Source organism: Achroia grisella, unplaced genomic scaffold (genome assembly GCF_030625045.1).
Source record: "Achroia grisella isolate CSIRO2021 unplaced genomic scaffold, CSIRO_AGI_Agris_v1 utg512, whole genome shotgun sequence".
In the NCBI taxonomy this organism is placed as follows: domain Eukaryota; kingdom Metazoa; phylum Arthropoda; class Insecta; order Lepidoptera; family Pyralidae; genus Achroia; species Achroia grisella.
This window is the reverse complement of record NW_026712906.1, coordinates 4,892,551-4,911,851: the sequence shown is the minus strand read 5'-3', so window position 1 is coordinate 4,911,851 and position 19,301 is coordinate 4,892,551. Positions and strand designations below refer to the sequence as shown.

Sequence of the window (19,301 nt, the reverse complement as noted above, 5' to 3'; positions counted from 1 at the left end):
GCCTGATTATATATTGGAGCAATTGTTGCAAGATGCAAGAATTATAGAATTATAATCTGTCAGGCGCTAGAATACGGTTGACTTAGACAAAATAGTTGCAATACAGATCAACAATTGACAGTAAATAATACGCATTCATAAAAAATATCTATTCAATTAATAAATATCCATTGTTAGTCATTCAAACAACGTGTAGGTATATCCAACATAAATAGTGTAGTGCACAGTTCAATTTGAATGTTTATCGATAATTTCATTTAATATAATATTTTGATATATAAAAATAAGAAATATAAGTTGAAAATTTGTAAGTTCTAAATTACTTATAAATAATTGCAAAAGTTTATTTCATATATTTAATTAATATAACGCCATTAAGTTATGATTAATTTATAGATTAAATACTTTCAATTGTTTCACCTACTTTACTTATATAGCGATAGGTACTAAATTCCTTTGATTATACATTAAGACTACAGGCTCTTTGTTTCGATGTGGAATGACATGGAAATTAATAATTTACTGAATTCATTAGACGTATTTCTATTATTCATATATTGATAAAATATAGAGGTCAGAACAGTCAGTTGCATGCAGTGACCATTGGCCGTTCCAACCGACGCTATCAATGCTCCACACAAACAGAAAGAACGACAGAAATCTCAAACGGGAATACCGGATACCGTCGAGTGCATGACAAACTCTTCCCATCTCTTTCCATGAAATATGCATCGTCGGTCGTTCGTTCGGATATCTATCATTCTATCCCGCTCGCACCAACGTTAATGGCGTTCTCTCACTGTAACTATAGGTGTAGAGCTAGACTGTGGTTGTGCTTATCCACTTTTGTGTGCAGTAGTTTCGCCAAGTTGGAGTCGTTCGGAATTAGACGCGCTACATGTGTTTTTTAGTGCGGGAAATGTCAAAGTGCTGAGAACGGTGCCGAATTTAAATACCCGCGAGGTGTTGCAAGTGATTTCTTATTGTTCAGTTGAGAAAAATGCACCGCCTCCCCACCGAGCGGCGGAGGCGCGCGAACGCAGCATTTTTTAGATTCCGATAAACTTCGAAAGTCGCTCGGACATATTTTGAAATTGTGCAATTTGTGTTTTGTGATATTATTGTATTACTACGGGAAAGTGTGTTCGAAAGTGGCGTTAGGTGACAATGAAAAATACGCGACTATGTTTGTTTGACGTGAGTATTTTTATTGTTACACTAGCTGTGCCCGCGGTTTCAACGCATGAAATTTATAGCCTATATTATTCTGATGTATAAGCTATATTACTGTAAACTTTCATCAAAATCCGTCCAGCAATTTTTGCGTGAAAGAGTAACAAACATGCGTCCATCCGTCCATCCGTCCATACTCACAAACATTAGAATTTATAATATTAGTAAGAACTAAATACCTATTTTGTTTCATTATAACTTATAAATATGTTTAAATATATATATCTTCTCATTTTCCTTATATGATTTATTTACTAACTACCTACATGACTACATACTACATGTTATAAAGACTATATCGTTTCTTGGAATCTGTGTCACCCAATGTCTAAGCGAGAGTCTCATTAAAATAAATAAATAAAATGTCTAAATCAATTAGAAATTGTTTGCGGAGCGTCTTCGCCAGCCGATGTGGACAAAGATCTGGCATGTGCCCAGTTCCTGGCGTGGAACATGTTGTTTCATTACGTTTCTAATATTATTTCTTTGTTTACTTCGCTCATAGCATGTAATGTCTTCAAAAAAATCGGTCGCACGTGTATTTTGAAAAACTAGAAATAAAATAATTGTATAATTTAATCTTGAAAAGTTAAATTTTTAATTTTTATTAAAACTATTATTATTAGGTTCATAAAAAGTTTAATCTTTAAAAGGTACAAGTTTTTTTTACTAATGCTACAATAATTAGTTAGGTTATTAAAAAGAAAAATGCGAGGGTAAACATCTGTTTCTATAAAAAAAAAAATACAAATCCAATGAATTTATTGTAATAACAATGATATCCAATACACACATAGGTAACTATAAAAATACGACCTATCAATTTTTTTCAATGCATTTAATAAATATAAAAATGTTTATTTCATAAATAATTTAATACTTAATTCAAATTTAAATTCAAAATATCTTTATTCATGTAGGTCTATTACAGATTCTTATGATATATCAAATCTACCGTCTGCTCGGAATGATTTCGAGATGAGAAGATCTGACAAGAAAGTCAGCTCGTATTCTTTTTAAATAGATATTGTACTTGTTTACTATAATACAGATTCATTTAAATTCAATTTTGGGAGAGAGTGATCACCATCATATGCTATTGCAAAAACAAAAAAACTAATCAATGTTCCCAACCTGAATTACTATAAATATATCGAAATATATATCACTCAGTAAGTACTAATAGTTATCTATATTTATTTTATTAATTGAACAATAGTTACTAGAATAGAATAGAATACAAAATCATTTATTCAAATAAACTTACATTGAAGCACTTTTGAATAGTCATAACATTTTTTTTTAATCTACCGCTCATTTGGAATGCTGTCTCATCACAAGAAGAACGAGCAAGAAACTTGTGTGTTGCTCTTTTAAATAATTTATTCTTACTTACAATTTAAGTTTAAGTGTGTGAATACAAACCACCGATTAGCACTAATTCAATGAAATAATAAAATAGAAAAAACATTCAATATACAACAACTGGTTAAACAATTAATAAGAGAAAATAAGTCATAGTGATTAGAGCAGACCAGTCCACACAAGCAGCACCCGTTCACGAGTATGACGGATGAGCCAGCCACCACTGCGCTCGACCATATTTTAGGGAGCCCAATGACCCGGCCCACCACGCCGCCACAAGTCTGGACATTTTAGTGAGCATGACTACTCAAAACACCAGACCACGTCATATTATTTAATAATATTTGATCACACATACTATTTGAATATATCCCTTGTTTATACTTAAATATAGTGTCATATTAATGAAGTTGCTTAAACAAAACTATTTTCCTTAATATACATAAATAGCACCACGAGAACTCAATGAAGATAACTACCTAATATATTGTGTTTGTACTGTGAAAAACCAGAATTTATAACAATCCAACATTCATATTATCTACCTACTATTAAATAAACCACAGACTAAAGAAAGGAGTTTTATATCAACCACAATATAGATAGATAAACACTATTCATAACAAAAGGTACATAATATTACATTTGAATACTGGCATCTCGTCATGCATTACAAATCTTTGAATTTCTCGGCTTGTTATACTATAACACGCATGTATTATATATATAAACCTTCCTCTTAAATCACTCTATCTATAGCTGAAAACTGCATTAAAATCTGTTGAGTAATTTTAAAGATATAAGCGAACAGACAGCGGCGACGATTTTGTTTATTTTATACTAGCTACTCGCCCCAGCTTTGCACGGATGTACATGTATTATACATATAAACCTTCCTCTTCAATCACTCTATCTATTAAAAAAAACAACGCTACAAAATCCGCATACATAGGGACGGACAGACAGCGACAGCGACTTTGTTTTATACTATGTAATGAATATGTAGAGATGGGAAAGACGGAAAATTAAGAAGTGCACGAGAGAAAGTTTTAGTGATCTTGGTGAACTGTATATTTTAGTATTTTGTATGTTTATATTAAAAAAAAAAACTCGGACGCTGTATGTAACGAATGTGTAAAAAACTAAAAAACTAAATTATTGTCATAATTTAGTTAACATCCTACTATTTAGTTAACCTCCTTTGTTAACATTAGTTCTAATTAATATATATAAAAAATGTATTTAAGTGCAATAAAGAATATTATATAAATAAACGGTATAGAGGTCGTCTCTATGGAATTTAATATTATAATTTAGTCGTTATAACTTCTCTTTATGTCAAATGCAAGACTGCTGCAACTTTAAAATTAAAGAAAGTACTATTTTAACTTTCTGACAATATTATCTGATTACATTAATAATGAGTGCGTAGCGATTTCTATGTTGATCATCGCATGCCTCTTACTTGTTATACTGTAATTATTATATAAAAAAAAACATCTATTAAAAAGAGCAACACACAAGTTTCTTGCTCATTCGTCTTGTGATGAATCTGCATTCCGAATGAGTGGTAGAATCAAAATATGACTATTCAAAAGTGCTGGTAATGAGTTTATTTGAATAAGGATTATTTCTTTCTTACTTCCTTTCTATCTTTCTTTCTTCCTTTATTTCTTTCTTTCTTTTAGCCCGCAGATGTGCATATAATTTACGTACAAGCATTAAGACAAATTTGTTTGATGTTCCATGGAGAGAACAGAGCTGGCCAAACAGGCTGCTATTTCTCTGGGATTGAATCTACTCAACGGTGTAGTTAGTCGCTTTCCAGATCTAGACATATTTACTTGTAATTAGCTGGAGTTTCGTAGGATGGCAGTAGATTATTTAGGTAGTATGGAAAATTAAGATGAGATATTATTTTTGTTTTGTTTCCTTGTGTAATTAGTGTGTATGTATGTAATTAGTATTTATAATTCCGTGTATTTGTATACAATCTTCCTAAGTGAGCATTTGGGAGACTGTAAAACTAACTTAACATGACGTAAATAAATAAATAAATAATTATTTAACTATGTCAAACTATTTTAACTTCCAACAAAAACCAATTACAATACTATAGTTGAAAGATTTGGGAGGGAATATTTAATATTTACTGCATGTACGGACTGGCCTGCTCTGATAAAAGCAGGGCCGATTTATTTTGTTACTTAAGTAACTAATTATTTACTTAAATGTATTAAAACTACTTAATGTACTTAAATGTATTTCGTCATCTGCTTCTTTCTTATCCCATTTATTTGGGGTCGGCGTAATATGTTTTTCGCTTCCATTCATCCCTGTTCGCAGTCATCGCGTTATTTACTTCCTTTCTTACCATATCATCTTTCACACAGTCCATCCATCTCTTTTTCGGCCTTACTCTGCCTTAAATGTATTTATATTTTGCTATTTGGCAGTTTGTATTCAAACGAAATCTTAAAAAATATAAGTAATCCTGAACAACATTTATTTAAAAATGCAACACACAAGTTCATTTCTCATTCCTCGTGTGATGAGTTTACGTTCCGAATGAGTGGTAGAATAAAAAATTAGGACTACTAAAAAGTCCTTTTTTAAAAAAAAGTTTTTTTGTCCATTTTTTCTATATCCATTTTACATATGTTAATAATAATAATAAAGTAATTTATTTGGTATTAGATAGTTACTTTTAAACTTTCGTGTTTAATATACATTATTTAAATTATTAACCAGGTCTTAACACAAATAATTTTATGGCAAATAAAATAACCTCGACTGACAGCAACAGCGATGTCAATGTAGAACTCCAGTCAGCTCGTGACCACGGCTAGTGCAACCCAGTCGAAACGGCGAGAGAGGTAAATATCTTTATCGGTAATAGATAATTCAGTAGAGTTTATAATAATGTTTGTACTTTTTTTTTCGGACTACTCTAATGCTGTTGGCCGCAGCTGGCCTTTACAGTTTCACCGGACGATATGGGGCGACTGCAGATGGCACTCCAAACCCGCGGAAGGACTTATGGAGCGGCTGAAGGCCAACTCCCGGCTGACGGATATGACTTTAGTCTGAAGGCACCACTAGGGGTTCGATCCTCGGCTCAGGTCATCGTAATATCGATTTAATTTGGACGGGGGGTCGATCGGAGGGAATATGTTTGTACCTATATATTTTAATTTATGATCCATTTTAATATTAATATCTGAACATGTAGGTATAGGAAATCTTTCTGACGTCGATGTACTTGGGAGAAAATTACATGGGAATCACTTTCAGAGTTACTAGCCGTAACTTTTAAATTATATACTACTAGCTACCCACCCCGGCTTCGTACGGGTGTACACGTATTATACATATAAACCATCCTCTTGAATTACTCTATCTATTAAAATAACCGCTTCAAAATCCGTTGCGTAATTTTAAAGATTTAAGCATACATAGGGACGGACAGACAGTTATAGCGACTTTGTTTTATACTATGTAATGATATATAATCCCAAATACGCCGAGCAAAGATTTGCTATACCTACATTTTTAGGTATTAATATCAAAATGCATTATAAATTAAAATACAAGCGTTAAATACGCACCTGATCATTTGCGACCGACCATATTACGTAGTGGTTACAACATGGTGGATGTAATGAGTTCATTAGTAGGTACTGTGTCTATAAATAGATCTGGGATTAATGATAACTATGCTCTGCCCACTATATCGCTGACAACAAGCGCCACGTCACAATATTATGTTGGTATTGTAATTAATTTTCTTTGTGTTTATGACACAGAATTGTTATGTGCACGTGTAAAGTGAATAACATTGTTATGGCATAAATTATATGTTCACGATTCAATTACATATAACTGTATTGTATATGTTACAATCATTAATATGTATAGTTAAATTGTGCATTTTAGATTTAATTAAATATCAATCATATTTGAGAGAGACGTGGACATCGACTCACTCCTCCAACTCTATCACTGTCCAAGCTATTCGTCTCTGGAACTCTCTACCACTCTCCATTCGATCCGCTCAATCTCATGCAATATTTAAAAATCGTCTAAAGTCTCACTCTATAGCTCATTTTATCATATTTATTTCTGAAATCTTCCAATATGTTGTATATATGTATGATAAATATTTATTTACATAACCTAATTGTACAACTAGGAACCTAAAATTAAAACGCTTAAAAAATATAATATGATGCCTAAAATATATTATTAAAAGGGGTCCCTTTAGGCAACGTTCCGAAGATACTGGCAGCGTTCCCTCTTTGAATAGCTAGACTAATTCTTTGTCCAAGGTAGCTGCCAGCTCTTCGGTCTTTTGTGATGTCGACTATATATGTATGTAGATGTGTAAGTTTATTTATATATATATATCTATATATGTATGTCTATTTATTCGTGTAATAATTACAGTGTCTTGTATGTGTCATCTGCCTCTTCTATGTACGTTAGTCCTATTGATTGTTAGCAGGTTGTCTGTAAGAAATTAGCCTATAGCGATAAGACCGTCATTTGTAATTTTTTTTTTATTTACTGTTTTTCTTATTGTATTGTATGTACACAATAAAGATTATTATTATTATTATTATTAAATCAAAAAGAAACGGACAAACTGGAGGCTTTTGTAATGTGGTGTTGGAGGAGGATGGAAAGAATTAGCTGGAAGGATAAAGTAAGAAACGAAGAACGTGTAGTACACACAGGGTAAAAGAAAAAAGGCAAATATTGAACACAATAGAAAATAGACGAGGAAAATGTTAGGACACTTGATACGGCACGATGATTTCATGAAAATTATTATTGAGGGGAAAATATAAGGAAAGAGGGGGAGGGGAAGACCAAGCCACAGCTACATCAAACAAATTAAGGAGAAGATGGGACAAACAGACAGACAGACAGAATGACAAAAATTTTAAAATATGTTATTTTGGTGTAAGTACCGTATTTACTTATATTCATATGCATGTAGTAAAAAACTGTTATTTCAATATTACAAACAGACACTCAAATCTTATTTATATATATGGATGTATAGGTTCATATAACTGTAATTAAATTTTAATTTTATAAATATCCTTACTGTATATTGTGACATGGCATATTTTAGTTTTTTACATTGGTCAATAAACTAAAATATAAAAAATATAAAAAAGTTTATTTTATTTAATACAATAACTGATAATATTGTTCAACACAACCCCCTATTATAGCCAATGATATCATCCATGTCCTGCTCTAGACGAACATGTGTTATTGTGTGTTCATTAGTCACAATACACGAACGAACTACGAAACTAGAGTTATAAAGATAACATATTTAGAGCAAAATATTTCTATTATAAATCTATGAAACTGATAGTTATTGAATATACAAACTGTACCCGCGATTTTACCCGAGTATAATTTATAGCCTACTAGCTTTTACCCGCGGCTTCGCTCGCATTGAATAAAAAATATTTTGTTTTTTTATGTTCTGTTTCTAATACCTACAAGAATATGCATATAAAATTTCATGATGATCGGTTCAGTATTTTTTGTGTGAAAGCGTAAGAAATCTCCCTAATTTCACATTTACAATACTATTAAGGAATTAAGAATTAAGGATAAGTATGTATTATTCTGATATATAAACTATATTATTGTGAAGTTTCATTAAAGTCCATTGTTGGCGACTGACCGCCGAACTCTTTAGATATTTTTATTATTTTTAAATTTATATTTTTGAAGAGTTCTTTTTTATATATCATGTTACTTGATACTTCAATTTATTGTATTATTCTCTTATTGTCTTTTCATAGATTCGCAACTGCACATATTAATATATTATATTATACAGTCCACCGATCCATTACATCCATTCAGTAGAAAGAGTAACAAACATCAATTTATCCATCCATCCACACTCAAACGTCCGCGTTTATATTATTATTTAATTTTAGAGAATAAAGATATTTTGAATTTGACTTCTTTCAGACTTATTTGTTCATTAGCTGTACACGCGACATCGTCCGCGTGGAATCTAACTTTATTTTTCTAAAATAAAAGTAGCCTACGTTACTCCTTATTACATCAGCTACCTGCCAAAAAAAGTCCCGTCAAAATTGGTCGAGCCATTTCAGAGATTAGCCGGAACAAACAGACGAACAAAAACTAAAAAAAAAATGTTAATTTGGTATGGTACGTGCACCAAGTTAACATTTTTTTTTTAGTTTTTGTCCGTCTGTTTGTTCCGGCTAATCTCTGAAATGGCTCGACCAATTTTGACGGGACTTTTTTTGGCATGGTTATACAATATTACAAACAGACACTCAAATTTTATTTATATGTATAGATTACTAATCAATATAGAGTGAGTTCCAAACAATAAAGAAACGATTAAATTATACTTTAACTTGATAAGCCCGTGCAGTCGGGTAAAGAAAGATAAAATAAGATTGGTACACCTACACGTCTAATCTCCTCACGATTGGTTGCGATGCATCTTAAATTGCCTGCCATATTTGATATCTCCTATTTATGTTATTTTATATACCATCAAAAACATAAATGTGAAATGATATTATTATGATATATCAATTGTTGATACGACAAAAGAGATGAGATCTAAATGGGTGCAAAGTTCAATAAAGTATTTATAACAATATAAAATATCATTTCTTCTTATAACTTAGGATAATATACTGTATTCTAACCGCCTCATATACCAATTATTACTTTCGATTGCTAGTTACTACTAATATTAAAATAGGAGCCGACAAGTAACATGTTTAGAACTTGGAAGGCTACACCTATTTAGTTTTTTCCTTTATATTCACCTAATTACTTCTCATGCCAAATTTGAACTTCCTAGGTCATCTGGAAGTGGGTTATAATTTTGATCTATAGTTGATCAGTGATAAAAATGGCGATTTTTGGACATTAATATCTAAATAACCGTTTGAGATATGTTTATGAAATTTGGTCGCAAGTCTCAATATATGAACCAAATTTGACAGGGTTATGGGAAAGAGTTTTTGAGTTATGAGGGGGTCAAAAGTGGCTCCAAATGGTTCGTGTAAATATACACACGGTGCTGCTTGCCAGTTTACTTGAAACTCGGCTTGACACGCTACCGCGTGTCTAGATTCTTTATTTATATACGAATTACGTGCGTCGCAGCCTCAGGAGTTAAAAAAACCGAAATTATTTTAATATATTTAATTAAGAATAAAGTAAGAAACAAAGAAGTACTACACAGGGTAAAAGAAAAAAGGCAGATATTGAACACAATAGAAAATAGACGAGGAAAATAGTTAGGACACTTGATACGGCACGATGATTTCATGAAAATTATTATTGAGGGGAAAATATAAGGAAAGAGGGGGAGGGGAAGACCAAGGAATAGCTACAACAAACAAACTGAGGACAAAATGGGAGTCGTGTCGTATCAAGAATTAAAGAGCATGATGGAAGATCGCGGAAAGTGCCAAGAGCTCCACCGACAAATTATGTATGAATGAATGAAATTAAGAATAAAATATTACAAATTAAAATCTAACTGTAACTATATTCGGACGAAGTTGGTACCGAATTAAATTGAATTGACAAATACTGAGCCGCGGAAACACTACAATGCGGTGTCAAGTCAGCAGTTGATAGCGCGGTGGCGCAGCGAAGATGTGGAGCGCTGACTCGACATTACCAAGTACTGGCACAAAGTACAAGGCTGTGCTCCTTCATCAGCAATTTCCTTATTAGCTTTAGGGTTTTTAAAGTTTTATTTTGCACTCCGAATATGTAGTGTATAGTAGATCCAGTGGCGTAGTTAGGTAACGAAGTCTTGGGGCAAATAAAAAAATGGTTATAAAATGGTTAAAAAAATGCTTAGCAACATCGTTATCCGTCAAATTGACAACACTTCGAACCCACAGAAAACAACAACTTATAAACAGGTTATAAACTATATTAGTATACTAGCTATTGCCCGCGGCTTCGCACGCGTTAATTTATCCCCTTAGGGATGTAATTTATCAAAATTCTTTCTTAGCAGATGCCTACGTTATAACACCTACCTGCATGCCAAATTTCAGCCCGATCCGTCCAGTGGTTTGGGCTGTGCGTTGATAGATCACTATGTCAGTCACCTTTGAGTTATATATATTTATTTATTTATACAGTTTATTGCACCAGAACAAACAAAATATATTAATTAATATAAATATATATATATACAATCATAGGTACAAAGGCGGCCTTATCGCTAAGCAATCTCTTACAGGCGACCTTTAAGTAGACGGTGAAGGTATATGAAAAAGAGTAGGTGGTGCAAATAACAACACAACTAATATATAAATAATACATGCAAATATACATAAATATAAATATACATATATATGTATATACCTACATAGACATACATAAGTTTAATAATACACATATCCATGAAAAGTTTGAAGGAAAGAAAGGGATTACAAAAAAAAGGAAAAATAGAACAAAGGGAAAGGAAATGAGATTTTACTGATCCTATATATTTAGATTCATATATTTATGTCTATTTTGCACTGGGTCCGCAGCAGTGCAACGATGTCCAGTGTCTCTGGAGGCGACAATCTGACATATTTGATATGGTGTTTAAGAGGCTGTTTGCGCTCCCTCGAACTCTACACATCAGTGATGCAGTTCTATTTCGCATTATGGCTTCAAAACCAGATATGATCGAAGCATAATATTTAATATCTTTCCAGAATTGGGCTATCAAATGCAAAAAGGTTTTTCCAAACTGGACAAACAATCACACTCATGAATACAAACGTTTGCACCGTACGACGAATAAAACCCGCGACCATTGGAATTAAAGCGGTGTGCCTAACCACTAGACCACCGAGGGCGGCATGATTGTTAGATATTGAATGGTAACAGTACGCGTATGAGAGTGTTTTCGTACATAAACCACATTGCTAATCGTGATGTATCTAAAATAGAATATCCCAGTGCTTCCCAAACCTATTCATATAGTGACTCCCTTGGGACTTTATTTTTTTGCGACGCCCCTCAACCCAGCCCCAAAAATACTTACCAATTTTAGTACTAATGACGACCTCGGTGGTCTAGCGGTCTAGCACACCGCTTTACGACCGATGGTCGCGGGTTCGATTCCTCGCACGGCACATTTGTATACATGAGTATGATTGTTTGTATCGGTCTGGGTGTTTTCTATGTATAATATGTATGTATTTACAAAAACATATATCTATGTATATGTATCAGTTATCTAGTACCCATAACGCAAGCTTTAGCTAGCTTAAATTGGGTCTAGATGGCGCTGTGTGAATTGTCCTGAGATTATTATTATTATAGGTTATCAGAAAAACCCTATTTGAACATTTGAAGGTCTGTTTGGGTTGCGAACACTGATTAGACTATTTGCTTTTGAAATAGCATATGCTGGTGGTCACTCTATTCTCCCAAGTTTGAATTTAAAAATGAATCTGTATTAATTTAAACATGTATAATATTAATTTGAAAAGAATACGAGCCGAATTTCTTATCAGTTCTTCTCATCTCGAAATCATTCCGAACTGACGGTAGATTTGACATATCATAAGAGTCTGAAATAGACCTACATGAATAAAGATTTAGTGAATTTGAATAGTTCAGATAATGAAGTGTATTGGGAGTCACCTCTTTCTGCAACCGCAGATGGTCGATCAGCACAATCTGCACATCTTTGAACCAGTTGAATCATAAGAGTCTGTAATAGATCTACATGAATGAAGATATTTTGAATTTGAATTTATAATTTTTATTAGAAAATTAGAACTAATCCAAACATAAGCACATAAATAAAAAGAGATATTTATGTAACTGATTGGTGTGAAGTGAATGTGAAGACTCGGCAATGTCGCATCGACACGCGACGCCCCTGACACAACACTGCGACCCCCTGGAGCGACAATTTATTTTTCGGTCTAGTCTAATGCTGTTGGCCGCAGCTGGCCTTTACAGCTTCACCGGACGATAGGGGGCGAGTGCAGATGGCACTCCAAACCCGCGGAAGGACTTATGGAGCGGCTGAAGGCCAACTCCCGCCTGACGGATATGACTTTAGTTGAGGACACCGCTAGGGGTTCGATCCTCGGCTCAGGCCGTCGTAATATCGATCCCCGTTTGGATTGGACGAGGGATCCATCGGAGGGGGGAGGGTCGCGACACACAGTTTGGGAAGCTCTGGTGTAAGCTACTTATTTATAGTTACCGTGTTAGAACGTTCAGTGTTTGTTGAAATAATCAGTTAAATAACGCACTTGTTTGTGTCTTTGCTGCTGAATCTCTTAATCCTACCGTGTTCCACATAATCATTATACAACATAAACTAGTTTATACCCGCGTCTTCGCTCGCGTTAATTTATCCCCTTAGGGGTGGAATTTATCAAAATCCTTTCTTAGGGTATGCCTACGTCATAGTAGCTTTATGCATGCAAAGTCTCAGCCCGATCGGTTTAAAATTGACAAAGTTTCATACAAACTTTCATCACCTATTTTATCCCCTTGGGGGTAGAGTTAATCAAAATCCTTTCTTAGCGGATGCCTACGGAATAAAATCTACCTGCATGACAAATTTCAGCCCGATCCGACCAGTGGTTTGGGCTGTGCGTTGATAGATCACTATGTCAGTCACCTTTGAGTTATATATATTTAGATTCTAAGAGTATGTTGTAAATGTTATTTTACTACATAACATACATGTCATTGTTATAGATAATATTACTTTTTTTTTTAAGTTTGATGCGGTCATTATTTATAGCAGTTTATTTATATATATTTAGAGAACTAAAATATATTATCAAATGGAGTCCCTTAAGGCAAGGTTCCGAAGATTGATTATTTGTTGTTTTATTCTGATATTCTATACACCGTCAGTTTTATTAATATCACCTCTGTTATCAACATGCCAACCTTACCACACACTGTTGACTGTTACTCAGTTTGTGGTCGGTAGTTTTGTTTTTCTCGCTATTTATTGCTTGTTCTTTACGATACCTAATTCTTATGCATTCCGAAGATATTATCAGTGTTTACATTGACAATGGCAACTGTATCACAAGGTTTTTGACATTGGATTTAGTAATAGCGGTAATCACTCATGTTTATCACTTGGACTATCTGCAATTGATGCAATAAAACTACTGCTGTATGTCGTTTATTGCAGCAGATATATTTATATTTATTGTACTCATGTGCAACATTTATTTGAAAAGAGTACGAGCTGAGTTTCTTGTCAGTTCTTCTCATCACGAAATCATTCCGAACTGACGGTAGATTTGACATATCATAAGAGTTTGTAATAGATCTACATGAATAAAGGTATTTTGAATTTGAATTTGAAAAAAACATAACATATTATAAACACGATAAAATAAATAAATAAAAAAGCCTTTTATATTCCAAAACAATGATATTACATGCATTTCTTTAATTATATTATTATTTAAGTTATATTATTCTGATAATTTTTATTCACTTTATTTGTATATTTTTGTTATCTTATTATTAGCAATAATTATTAGAATTACACCAATTATCCATTTCTCTTTTTTATTTGGGTATCCATATAAGTATATAAGTAGGCCTCTTCCGACCTTTCCATTTTACCATTGCCATTTTTGTTTTGCCTCGATACGAATATAACATTTTAATTTTAATAGTCGCATACAAGTGACTATAGACATAAATCTTATATATTTTATATATATATATATATATATATATGTTTTCTGTTCAATTTTTGCATATTGGGGTGTGTAATTATTTACAATTATTATTTTAAAATTGTTACTTTGCTTAAGGTTGGAAGATTTTGGTCTACTATTCCCACAGGGACCGGCCGTATTAAGAAAGAATTTGTGGTCCTATAAGTATCTGTTTGTGTTCCGGTTACATAAAATAAACACGATATTTTCTAATATATTAACATCATGAGTGTTACTACTAGAAAATATAAACTTCGTAATTTCAAAGAGAGAACGGGGGAGACTTCGATACCTAACGAGCGCCAAAGAAAAGAAAGTTGTCATATTGGGATCTAGATTGAAGATTGAACTGGAGATAGGGATCAATCTAAGATTGGCTGCAATCAATCAATCTAGGTTATGGATACGTAAGGTTAGCTGGGAGAGAATGCCATATGGCAGTAAGCTCGTCTGTTATACAAGATTTTATTGATTAATAAAGAATAAATAAATAAATACGTTATTCAGGTGTTAAACATTATTAAAGAAAGGCAATAGACAATAATAGAAATAGAAATAGTAGCTACAAAAGGTCTTATCGCTAATGCAATCTCTTACAGACATGCTGAAGGAATGTTGACATATATTATCTGTTCTAACCAAACAAAACTCTAGTTGACACTATCTAAATCTGGCCAGTCATTAATTGTGACAATACTCCACTATATATAAGTACAGCTTATGTTTCGGTTTGTTGGCAATTGCTTTATTAAGATCAAGCATTTTCGCCGCTGTAATTTAAATGTTAATGCTGATGATATAAGATCTAATTCAATTAAAATTAACGAGATCAATGATGATTTCAATTTTTTAACAGTATTTTGCATTGTTTTTTTTAGATAAAAAGTTTTATTTTTTCCAAGTTTACAATATTGAACTGTCCTGCAATCCTCCTCGTGTTTTCTCCTATCAGGAGTTGTTAGTAATGTGGATTGTTGACCCTATATTTAGCCATGTACCATGTTAGGTCAACCTCCACGCGGTTCCCCCTGGAAATCATCTTGATAATTCCTAGTGAATTTGTAACGATGGGCTAACTGACCTGACCTCATGTTTAACTTATCATCCTCCACTGATGCCCCGCCAGCGTAAACCGTTAGCGCAGGCGGATGCACCATTCTATTATAATCCATTAAAAAAACCTATCTGGGTTTGTCTGCAGGTACATAGTCCTCACTTATTATCTCTAGTTATTTACTAACTAGGAGTTTTCATACAAAAGTTCGAACCCGCGACAATCATAAGTAATGCGTGTGCTAAACCGCTAGACCACCGCGGTGTCATCCATCACTTTCCATTTCTATCAATTAACTCCCGTCTGGTCTGAGTAATTGTATGGGCAGCCATGTAATAGTAACAATGACTTGCATGACGTAATTAAAATGGAGTCATACAGAACAGATTGTGTGACCGGTCAAGAATCATGAGATAATTCGATTGGGACATTGGCTAATGCAATTGTATCCGAGTCTCGTCAATTGACACCGCACTGCGTGTATACAAACACATGTGGACACCCCACATGTGTTTGTATTTAATTGCATTACACGGGGCGTATTAATGCAACACTTGCATTTAGAATACAATGGAATAGAAAATCATTTCAATTTTAATTCAAATAAACTTAATTTAAGCCCTTTTGAATAGTCATAACAATGTTTTTCTATCTATCTACCGCTAGTTCGGAAAGCTGTGTCATCACAAGAAGAATGAGCAAGAAACTTGTGTGTTGCTCTTTTAAATAATTCTTGCAAGTTCATATTTACAAGTCCAAACGTGTGAATACAAACTACCAACCAGCACTAATTTATTAGGGTCAAATATAAATACACAATAAGATTAAATCAGTCGTAGTGATAAGAGCAGATCTGTCCCTACAAGCAGCACTCGTTCACGAGTATGACGGATGAGCCAGCCATCACTGCGCTCGACCATATTTTAGGGAGCCCAATGACCCGGCCCACCACGCCGCCACATGTCTGAACATTTTAGTGAGCATGACTACTCATTCCACTCGACCACGTCATAGCTACTTAAAATTACTATATGGTAGTTACAGTATTCGCACTTTACATGAGGATGCATGCGGCAAGCAATACAAAGCTGCTACGATATCATATATCAAGAAAGCAGTATGAAAAATAAATTATAATGTTGTCCGCAAATAAACTTATACTTGCTATATATTGCTATCATCTATAAATTCATCTATCCTATAATAGGCTTTTCTACATAACATTTGTTTAATATAAAATTTGAATTGTATTTTTAACGCGACTTCATTTGCGCACACTTCTGAGTTATTATATTGCATTTTACCCGCGACTTCGTTTGTACTTATGTACTATAATACAGAGATATTATTAATATCATAAATGCGAAAGTTTGTGAGAATGCATGGATAGATGGAAGGATGGTTTGTTACTCTTATACACCAAAAAACTACGGAACGTTTCATCAAAATGCGTTCAGTAGTTTTTGCGTGAAAGCATAACAAACATTCATACTTACAAACTTTCGCATTTATAATATTATTAAGATAAATACATACATATTTATAGAAAACATCAGACCGATATAAACAATCATGAATACAAATGTTTGTTTACTGCGAGGAATTGAACCCGTGACTGTTGAAAGTAAGACGGCGTACTAAACCGCTAGACCACGGAGGTCGATATGTAGGTAAACGTAAACGTTAGGAGTCATAAATTGTCGAGCATTCTGTGTGCATAGCAACAGAAATGTTTGTATGAACAGCAAACAGGGTGGGGTCGTAGAATGACTCGGTAAACAGTTTAGCCGAATTGACCGCACGTTGTGTCAATTATGTACACAGTTTAGTAGATATACAGACATACAGACATATAACCGATAAATTATGTAGCAAGAAACACACACAAATATGTGTGCGTAGTTTGGATAGTAATAATCTATGCATGTAAATAAAATTGGAGTGTCTGTTTGTATTGAAAGAACCGTTTTTTACTACATGCATACGAATATAAATACGGTATGTACACCAAAATATTTTTTTTTCTATTTTTGTCTGTCTGTCTGTTTGTTCCGGCTAATCTCTGAAATGACTGGACCTTTGGAGTATTTTGACGGGACTTTTTTTGGCAAGTAGCTGATGTAATAAGGAGAAACTTAGGCTACTTTTATTTTAGAAAAATAACTTAAAATTCCACGCGGACGAAGTCGCGTGTACAGCTAGTAAATAATAATAATAATCATTTATTCAGCATCATAGTTCAGAGTAAAAATATAGAAAACTTAAAAACTAATATTTCGCTATGAGCTGAAAGGGCCTCCACTTAGCTGGTGCCGCAGCGTGTCACTGCAGCGCTAATTTTCAGTGAATCCACTATAAAAATAAAAAGCATTCTTTATGATGATATTATTGACTTTAAATATATATAAAGGAAGAGTGAATTAAATGGATGAATGAGAAATATGTGTAATCAATGGAAAAATATATAAGGATAAAATTTCGTAAGTGTTGAATAAAATACTTAATTGTCTAATATAATGGAGCTTGAATACAATACAAGTAAGTAAGAAAGAAAGAAAATTATTTATTTGGTACATAGCAATACTAAAAATTAAATAGAAGATAGAAGGAAAGAGGGGGAGAGGAAGATCAAGGCACAGCTACATGAAACGAATTAAAGACAGAATTGGAGTCTTAAATCAAGGCTTAAAGAGTATGATGGATGATCGTATCCTTTTGTATCTTAGAAATTTTTATACCCATTCCACAGACAAGAGCGGTGCTTGTCTTAAGTTTAATATTATGAATATATATCTCTTTTTTAATATATATATATATAAGAGAGATAAATATATAAGAGGAAAAAATTTTGGCTTCGAACGGGTGTACATGTATTATATATATAAACCATCCTCTTGAATTACTCTCATCTATTATCTATATATTACACTCATCTATATATATCTCATCTATTAAAAAAAACGCTTCAAAATCCGTTGCGTAGTTTTAAAGATTAAAGCATATATAGGGACAGACAGCGACAGCGACTTTGTTTTATACTATGTAATGATGTTAATGATAAATATTCTCGTGTCACAGTGATAGTTGCCTTCTCATCTCATATGTGTCATTTCATACAATTTCATCAAAATCGGTTAAGCCGGTTCTGATTTTCATGATATTTTATAATAAGAACTTACTTTCATGGCAGTTCTTAGCTCGAAAGCGCTCTGAATTGATAGTCTGTAATAGACTTACATGAATAAAGATAAGTGTGTTTTTTTATGTATTAATTTTTCTTATGTATACTTTTCTTACACGTCTTGATTATAGAATTTTGTATGTAATATTTTATAAACGGATAAACATTGTATCTATCTATCTATCTAAATATAACAATAGTCGCTGTTAACTATTAGAGCGAGCCACAGCGTAGAATTATCGGATTAAGCTAGAACAGTGAGAAATGAAAATCGTTGATGAAGCATTGACCCAATACAGGAGGCGGTTGAATTATAATGACAGTAAATGAGTGTTGCTTCTGTTGTTTATCAAATTGAATTAGTCTGTGCACGTCGGGTGTTCTCAGCTATAGAATTCCTGAGATGAACGACTCCACACGTGATACTGGAAAAAAAATTACGTTCATAAGCGGCTAAAATGTCCTATATGAATAAAGCTTTTGCTCACGGCTTCGCTCGCGTTAATTTATCCCCTTAGGGTTGGAATTTATCAAAATCCTTTCTTAGGGGATGCTTACGTCATAACATCTACCTGCATGCCAAATTTCAGCCCGATCCGTTAGCACAATCGGGTGTACCATTCCATTGCCATTAATAAAAAAAATCGTAAAGCAACTAATGAAATGAAGAGAAAGGGGATTATTAGTAACTAGCTTTTGCTCACGG

General features: G+C 33.3%; 1 protein-coding gene across 1 annotated transcript in view; it reads left to right on the top strand.

The window, feature by feature from the left end:
* Positions 1-793: 793 nt before the first annotated feature.
* The window catches only part of LOC131846877 (protein halfway-like), a 71,074-nt gene continuing 52,566 nt past the window's right edge, over positions 794-19,301 (top strand). Inside the window, 1 exon segment of the mRNA XM_059196300.1 lies at positions 794-1,197. Coding sequence (XP_059052283.1) covers positions 1,168-1,197 — 30 coding nt within the window. The 5' untranslated portion in view covers positions 794-1,167.